This window comes from Pecten maximus, unplaced genomic scaffold, assembly GCF_902652985.1.
Source record: "Pecten maximus unplaced genomic scaffold, xPecMax1.1, whole genome shotgun sequence".
Classification (NCBI taxonomy): Eukaryota; Metazoa; Mollusca; class Bivalvia; order Pectinida; family Pectinidae; genus Pecten; species Pecten maximus.
In genome coordinates, this window is record NW_022979414.1 from 11,391 (window position 1) to 21,185 (window position 9,795).

The following is a 9,795-nucleotide window of genomic DNA, read 5'->3' on the forward strand; positions in this document are numbered from 1 at the left end:
TAAATCTCAGTCCTATGCTGACAAAATTATTAGGATTTGAGTATTCACGGTTTTCTGAAGGAAAACACACTGGCAGGAACATGGCTGACGTTCGTCAAGGTTTCTATTCCATTTATGTCTACTGTCCTTTGGTTGAACTACAGATGGTGGGTGATTCCAGGGTTCCACTTGTCAGAATAGTTCCAATTGAGGATATGCCAGGACATGTCATCAGTAAAGAATTCCAACCAATTCATTATGTACCGTTACAACAACGTCAATTTCAAGAAATAGAAATAATGTTGAGAGACGATACAGGCAAACCCATTCCATTTGAGAGAGGAAAAGTTGTCGTCACCTTACATTTTAAGAGGCATTCTTTAGGTTCAATTTATCAGAACTAATAGGTCTATATAAGAAAGTATTATTAGGCTCAAACTGAAGAAAAGCAATCGATATGAAAGCTGCTCACCAATGTAATAGAAACCTATTTGATAGGTATTACTTGAATCAAGCTGGGGGAGGTGGTAGTGGAAATGTCTTCAGAGGAACGAGAATGCAGAGAGGTCATGGTATAGGAGGTCTGTTTAGAGGTTTATTCAAAACCATTAAGCCTTTACTTCATTCTGGAATGAAGAGCATCGCTCCAATTGTGAAGAAAGGAGTGAGACTTGTAGGAAAACAAGCAATTGATTCTGGCATGAAATTGACTAGTGATTTGCTAAAGGGGGAAAACATCATAAATGCTGCAAGAAAACGTGCCATCGAAGCTAGAGATCAGCTTAAGCGTAAAGCTTTGCAAGACCTAAGGCCACCTGGAAGGAGAAAAAGGAAAAGAAAACAATCATCCAATCAGCATAGAGCAAAATATATCTTTGATGCATGATTCCCCCCCCCCCCCCCCCCCCCCCCCCCCCCCCCCCCCCCCAAAAAAAGGCATATATATACGTGTGTGTGTGTAGTTTATACAGAGTGGCGTTGAAAGATGTCTTTAGTTCATCAGAACTCCTGTGAATGTGTCCAGTCAGAATTAGATTTATTCGATACACCACCCACTCAAACCAGTGTAGAAGATGGATACTGGCATCAAATTGGAACGGTCACATCTGTCAATGATGGTGGCCCTTATGTCTTTGACGTATCAGGAGCTGGAGATGATTACTTGGATCTAGCAAATACTTCCCTCTACGTGAAAGCACAGATCCTCAATAATGATAGCACCAACCTTACCGATGAGAACGTTGCACCTGTTAATCTTTGGTTACATTCACTCTTCGGGGATGTCAGCGTCTGTCTCAATGAAAAACTAGTCTCGTCACCCAACAATATGTATCCATTCAGAGCTTACCTGGAAACGCTACTCAGCTATGGTCCTGCAGCAAAAGAATCTCAGTTGACCAGTGGAATGTGGTATAAGGATACAGCTGCGCAAATGGACACTGCAGGAAACGATAATCATGGCTACATCAAGAGGAAATTGTCAACAGCAACCAGTAGATCTGTGGAAATGATGGGAAGACTCCATTCTGACCTATTTGCCCAGGAAAGATATCTTGTCAATAATGTGAACATGAAAATAACGTTAACCAGAAGTAAAGATGTTTTCTGTTTGATGGGAGAAGACAAAGAATTCAAAGTTGTCATCAAGGACATCTATCTAAACGTGAGAAAAGTTAGACTGAGTCCATCGGTGAGACTGGCCCATGCAAAAGCCCTGGAAATATCACCTGCCAAATACCCAATCAGAAGAATTGCAATGAAAGTATTTTCTGTTCCAAGAGGAAATCACAATTTTGTAAAGGATAATCTGTTTCTAGGACAAATGCCTAAGAGATTGGTCATCGGATGTGTGGACATCACCAAGAATCCTTTTCATTTTAAAGATTTTGATATTAATTTTGTTGTCCTGAACGTGGATGGCAAACAAGTCCCCACCAAGCCTTTGCAGCCAAATTTCACTCAGAAACATTACGTAAGAAGCTACATGGGTCTGTTTAACACTACCGGCAAAACGTTTCGTGACGAGGGTAATAACATCTCAAAGGATGAATATGGCACTGGTTTTACCCTGTTTGGATTTGATCTGACACCTGACCTTTCAGAAGTGGGCACATTTCATCTTATAAAAAAGGGAAACTTGTCTTTGGAAGTGCATTTCGGAACAGCCCTACCCAATACCATCAACGTTGTGGTGTATGCTGAATTTGAAAATATCATAGAAATAGATCGTAACAGACAAATTCTTTTTGATTATAGTGCATGATGAATACTTTAGAAATAGAACTGATCCTACAAGCCGTTTCTCCTCATTTTGCAGGGGTGTATGCTAGAAATACATTACCTTCATGTCCTTTAAGTGTTCCTAGTTTCATGGTTTGTAATACTGACCCAGATAATAAACAAGGGCAACATTGGATTGCTATGTATATAGATGAAAAAAAAACGTGGAGAATATTATGATCCTTATGGGTTGTCTCCCTTTCATTTAGATTTTATCAATTTCTTAAACCGGCAATGTAAAACATGGATTTATAATCCCGTTGCAGTACAGCATTTGAACTCTCTAGTGTGTGGTCAACATTGTATATATTACTTGGTTCACCGAGAGATGGGAATGACCATGAATGACATCACCGAATATCTTCAATCAGAATGGCATGCCAATACTTACATTGTAGATGATTTCGTTCATCATCTTGAACGTTACTTGTTATAATAGTAATGAGTATACATTGTTATTAATTGCAGGTTTTGTGTAATGACTGTATGTATTGCAATCCATATCTTATAAAAATATTGATTGTTTAATTAAGAAATCATTGTTTGCATATACGTTTGTGAATATAATAAAAGAAAAAAAACAAAGTATGAATTACGTTATTTTTTTCAATTATAATTCTATTGAATTGATTCCAATCTCCAAGAAAGCTGTAACTGAAGAATGTCTGTCCTCTCAGAAAATTAATGATAGAATCATGACAAAACATGACAAAATCATGACAAAATCATGACAAAACATGACAAAAATGACAAAATCATGACAAAACATGACAAAAATGACAAAATCATGACAAAACATGACAATTAATGACAAAATCATGACAAAACATGACAAAATAATGACAAATCATGACAAATAATGACAACATCATGACAAAACATGACAAATCATGACAAAATCATGACAAAAATGACAAAATCATGACAAAACATGACAAAACATGACAAATCATGACAACATCATGACAAATCATGACAAAACATGACAAATCATGACAAAATCATGACAAAAATGACAAAATCATGACAAAACATGACAAAACATGACAAATCATGACAGCATCATGACAAATCATGACAAAACATGACAAAACATGACAAATCATGACAACATCATGACAAATCATGACAAAACATGACAAATAATGACAAAATCATGACAAAACATGACAAATAATGACAACATCATGACAAAAATGACAAAATCATGACAAAAATGACAAAATCATGACAAAACATGACAAAAATGACAAAATCATGACAAAACATGACAAATCATGACAAAATCATGACAAAACATCATGACAAAAATGACAAAATCATGAATTTAAAACAGCATGTTAACATGCTAAAAACACCATATAAACATGTCAAAACAGCAAATCAGCATGTTAAAACACCATGTTAAAAAGACACAGTTTTAGAATGATTATTTTGAACTGACATGATTCCATTTTACAATAAAAACCATCTAAATATATTGTAATTTACGGAAAATGACCTCCGTACAACTTCAGACAGTTATGGATGTGACGTCACACTGTCTAGAAAGTTCCGAGAATAGAAAGTGAAAGCAGTTAATCATGGTAGTTTTCTAGCAACAAAACAAAACCTTTATTTTACTACTGTTATGAAGACATCAACTCAGAATGATTATTTTGAACTGACATGATTCCATTTTACAATACAAACTATCTAAATCTATTGTAATTTACGGAAAATGACCTCCGTACAACTCAAGACAGTTATGGCTGTGACGTCACAGTTCCGGGAATAGAAAGTGAAAGCATTTTACCATGGTAGTATTTTTAGTTCTAGCAACAAAACAAAACCTTTATTTTACTACTGTTATGAAGACATCAATTCATAATGATTATTTTGAACTGAGATGATTCCATTTTACAATACAAACCATCTAAATCTACTGTAATCTGCAAAAAATGACCTCCGTAACACTGAGTCAATAACTTGAGCACCAACAAATCAATCTCCGTAAATCATGATAAAAACAGCTTCATTCTATAATATACTCATACATTTAAAATAAATATTCTTTGATCATATCAAAAAGATTAAAAACACAACTTACCTGCTATATTTTATAATGTTAAAACCCATAAACATCCTGAGGTAATGTAAACACATGGAAGCTGCCATGTTGAATTCTTCACAGCCTCATTCTGGAAAGTTTGGCGGTTTACACATATTTAAAAAAAAAAACAAAACATCAGGGTCATTTGTCTTGGGTTTCTGTTAAAAAATCAGAACTCAGTTGAATTGGGCTCCAATGTTTTTTGGTAATCATCCAGACATCTCAACCAAAGACTTCTCAGCTAAACTTCTCACCTGGACTTCCTGCAAAAACATTCTCAAAGTAAAAAGGTAAGTATTTAGAAAGGGTCAGTCTAGGTAAGTATTAAAAATGGTCAGTCTAGGTAAGTATTAGAAATGGTCAGTATTAGGCTTAACATAGAATGAAATGGCTAAAAATAGAATGTAAGGGCTAAAAATAGAATGAAATACAGTGAGAGAGAAGTGATGATTCCTATGGCTTACGTTGGGCACCTTGCCAAATATTTAAAATGGCGCCATTTGGCGCCATTTTAAAAATTTGGCAAGGTGCCCAATGTAAGCCATAGAATCATCATATCTCTCCATGTTGGTACTGGATAGTCTGGGGTGTGAGGGGGAGAGGTCCATATACCTGTTAATATCATGTTGGTACTGGATAGTCTGGGGTGTGAGGGGGAGAGGTCCAAACCTGGCATCGGAATTACCTCCCCTGTTTGATGATCAGAATATTGTCAATATCAACTGATATACATTTTTCAATTATACAATAAGGCATTTCATTCATTTTTAACTGACAGCAATTAATTAATTATAAAACAATCACAAGACACTTATAATTAATGTGGAAGGATTTGTTTGTTTGCTGGGTTGTTTACTACACAGCGAGATAATAATACAAAAACAAGTACTAGGCATTCTAAATTTTATTGCTAATTGCATCAGGTATGAAAACAATCAAAATACAGGAAATAAATTTGGGTAAATAAATGACCGTATAATTATAGGTAATTAAAAAAATTGATTGTCTGCCTTACATTGACATGCTATAGTATTAATGGTTGTCTCCCTTAGACTGATGATCTAAAGAAAAGTAACAAATGCATCAGGAGTGTAAGTGACATGTAACAGATGCTGACTAATCATTTTATAATAATTGATATGCTATCAACTACAATGTAATGAATCAAATAAGACACAAGTAAATATATATGCAATAATTGACATTGGATACAAAGGAATGCTTGTAATATATAAACAACACCCTTTTGAGCATCACCCAAGTCGCGTTTGGCGCCTTTTAAGACATGTTGGATGATCCAGTCACCTTTTAGAGGATCCTGTAGCCCCTCAGCACAATGTAAATGTTTGACAATGGTTAGATAATTCTGAATAGGACAGGAGCGGAAGTCACGTATGTCTACCATATACGCGATGTATAGGGAGATAGTATACGGAGACACTGGAACAGGTGTAATGTTCAGTTTATCGAAGAATTCCAGGTAACACGCAAGTTGCGCCTTGTATGTTGTTTTGGTGTCATCAGCCCATCCATTTATACGAGACAGAGTGGTGGCCAGTCTGTGTTGAAGCACGTCCCCATCTGCAATATATAAATGCAAGAGACATACATGTATGTCTGGAAAGTTTGTTAGTCGAAAAAGGCAACATACCCGCACTTTCAAGTGGTAGTAGAGTGTACATTTTTTTAAACATATTATTATTATGAATCCTGGATATAGTGTCAGCTATAGTATTATCACATCCTCTGACGTATTTAGCAGTCACGTTGAAGTTAAATGTTGCCTGAATCCAAAACAAGTAGCGTAGATATGTCATAATACATACATTGCGTGAACTCCCTTATTAATGTAACTTCTGGCTGATATATTGTCTGTGTACACAAAGACTTTTTGTTGACAAAAGTTGGAGCCCACCGAATCAATGCTAACACAATCATGGGTGTTTCTTTGATATTGATGTGTTCACAATGTGCAAGCATCTGTAGACAATGTTGTTATTGGGCGACGATCTAGAAATTGTGTTGTGCCATTAAAGGAACACATAAACTCTGACCACCACCTAAGATCATCATGAAAACCGCTATCTAAAATCACTTTGTCATTCTTTCTTCTCAGACTGTTTTGTAAATCGATGACGCGACATAAAAAAAGGTACGCCCTCCTTGTATTACTTGGCATGCCCAGTTGAGTGAGCCTATCAATGATTCCAGCTGATGCTTGCTAGCACGTTTCCTGCGACAAAATTCACCTATCATTACACTGAACTTTGTGAGTTTGTCATTGGGTAGCGACAGTGTAAGATCAACAGTGTCAATTAGGTCACCCAGACAAACAAGACGCTGCCTTCAACCTTACTCCAGATTATACAAAATCCTAATGTCCTCAGCACTTCAATGACACGATTCATAGTAGTTAAGTACTTATCATAATTGTCCTCTATAATTAGAAAGTCCTCAATATACACTATAACTGTACCATTGTGCCTATGTTTAATTATGCGACACACAGAGCTGCTGATAGTTTGAAAGATGCATGGACATTTGGAGGCTCAAAAGGGGAGCTTTGCATCTTAAAAATATGATGGTGAGTTGTCACCTGAAAACTGCCAACTAAGACCAGTAAGAGCATAATCACTGCGGTGAATATTGACAGACCTGTACAAACTTTTAAAATCAATCTTTGCTAAATAACTACCTAGCTGAATCAAAGCACAAGCATCTCTCAAGCAGGGGCGTAGCTGCCATGTAAGCACATAAGCCCGGGGTTGCACATCATTTTTCTAAGTATTGTATTAAGGTCAAGACATTTTAATGTAATTGTTTGTTCTTGGCTTCCTTAAAACTTTTTACTATTTTTAGTCTATTTTCTTTACAAACAACAAAATAAGCCTGGTCATCAGACTGTTTTATATTCGTAAACACAATGTATACGCCATATGTGATATATATATACAACATCGACACATCCGGATACCGGTTTTCGGGATTCAGTGTACTTTCTATTAGAATGATGATTGTGTTTCCGGAATAGTTTTCTATGGGGAAATATTCAAATTATGGATAACCCGTCATCGAAAGAAGTGTCCGGAAATCCACAGTACATAGACATTGGAGAAATCGTCGAGAAAGATACAAATGTCACCATACACTTAAAACAACAAATCTTGACAAACAAATGGGACGAATCTCACAAATATCCATTTCCCTCCAGATACTGTACTGTGCATTAACGTTAGGTCATATTTATTCCTGTTTTTATATAATGTTTAGCAAACAATTGTTACTTTACTTAGTTCAAACACAGGTCCTTGCCTCGTCATATTACATGTATTGACAGACGAGGCAAGGACCTGTGGTTCAAGTGTCACTGTCAGTCACATACAAAATTTAGTTGGGTGGCGTATCACACCTACATATTTCCCAAAACAGCTAGTTAAAAAAAACGGGATCCGATGAAATGAGCAGTAGACAACTTTACTGACCAGCATTTAACGTCATGAACGTGAGGCCAAGTTCAGTACGATTTGATCGTAAGAAAATATTGTACTGGGCATACGCTGTCGCAGTCTACCGCGGTCCAGGGAATGGATGCTGAATCAACGACGAGTGCAATAAACTATAAAAGTACTATACTTATTTAAAAACAAAACTTAATTGAATCAGATGATGTATAGGATATACATGTACTATTTAGAAACGAAACTGCATGTACATGTACGATTACGCGATCACCGGCATAGCACGGTGCACGTGACATAAGCAACGATTATTACCAAATACAGAGAATACAAATAAATTCTGTCATACATATAATATGACAACCGACATTTCACTTCTCGAATTGTACGCGAATTGCTGACGAATGATAGCTGAACGACACGGAACGTTGTGCGATCAAAATCGTTGATGAGATACCAGATGGTGGGCAATTCAAATCAATCGTATTGTCCTCCGTGGTCCGCTGTCCGCCCGTCAAAAATGTGTTGCCACTATTTCTCAAATTCATTTAGTAGGTTGCATATTTAGACAGATTAAGACATGGCCGACAGGAGGCCATTTTGGATTTTGACACGTTTTTGTATGTTTGTTAGTACCGCACGCTACAATTTAAATAGGCTTTTGTGCCTACTACAAAGTTTGTATATTAGACTTAAAATGTTCCATAGTTTCCATGTGTTTTAAAGGGAGACGAGAAGAAAAGAATGTACAAAAGACACACAATATGTTAAGCACCTTTTATAATTAGATAAGTCTTTCATTTGACTGATATAGATAATTCAATGGAGGGCACCAATACCCCTCTCCGTGGGATTTTTCTTTTTGTATGAAGTAGTATGATTATCAATGTCATGGTTATTTCCTTACAGACTGGCGGGGAAAAAGAAAAGAAAGTTCAATTCTAAGTGGTTGACAGAATACCCATGGATGCGATATTCAAAACTGAAAGACTCCGTCTATTGTGCTCCCTGTGTATTGTTTGGTAGAAATGAATCTAAAGAAAAACATTTATATCTCCTGTATCTGACTGGGCTAATGTGACAACCTATGTAAAAAGGCATTTGAAGGACGAATCCCAGCACCATGTTTTCGCGGGTATGGCTGACGATTTCATGAAAATCCAGGGAGAAGAGGACAAGCCAATAACTTTCAAGTTATCCAGGCAAGCAGAGGACCAGGCGATAAACCACAGACACGTGATCAGACAGATATTTGAGGTTATACTTCTTTGCGGAAGACAGAATATCCCACTCCGGAGTCACGATGATCACAAGAGTAAGTTCATTGCTATCCTTCACGAGATCGCCAAGGAAGATATAGTTCTATTGGAATATTTATCAAACGTGACTTCTCGAGAAAAATATACGTCACCTACAATTCAAAATGAAATAGTCGCCATTCTTGGTTCTCAGATAAAACATCGAATTGTCATGGATTGCAACGAAAGTGGCCTCTATGCATTACTAGCTGACGAAACAACGGACAAGTCAACAAAGGAGCAAGTGACAATATGTCTTCAATTCATTGACCCCCCCCCCCCCCCCCCCCCCCCCCCCCCCCCCCCCCCCCCCGATAATAAGTATGAGATTCGGGAGGAGTTTTTAGCTTTCAAGAAGCTATGGATGGGACATCTGGTGAAGAGCTAGCAGATCTGCTTCTTTCTTCCCTCCGAGAACACGGAGTTGATGTTGGTAAGAAGTGTGCCCAAGGGTATGAGCGCGCGAGCAACATTTCGGGAAGGTATACCGGTGTTCAAGCCAGAGTTCGCGAGATTAACCCCGACGCCGTGTATGTCCATTGCAAAGCGCATTGCTTAAACCTTGCAATAGTCCATAGTTGCAAGGAACAATGCGTTCGTACAATTATGGGTACAGTACAAGATATAGCTTTTGCGTTTGACTATTCTTCCAAGAGGTTACTTGCTTTCTGTGAAGAGTTGAGTGGCG

At 37.2% G+C, this 9,795-nt stretch overlaps 1 protein-coding gene across 1 annotated transcript; it reads left to right on the forward strand.

Moving 5' to 3' along the window:
- The first annotated feature begins 964 nt into the window (after window positions 1–964).
- On the forward strand, window positions 965–2,242 carry LOC117318610 (uncharacterized protein F54H12.2-like). Its single transcript, XM_033873574.1, has one exon. It carries the CDS (start codon window positions 965–967, stop codon window positions 2,240–2,242), a length of 1,278 nt encoding a protein of 425 aa, XP_033729465.1.
- The last annotated feature ends 7,553 nt before the right edge of the window (window positions 2,243–9,795 follow it).

Bases quoted from the DNA above. Each gene is read 5' to 3' on its own strand.
- LOC117318610 (XM_033873574.1), top strand. From the start codon at position 965: ATGTCTTTAGTTCATCAGAACTCCTGTGAATGTGTCCAGTCAGAATTA.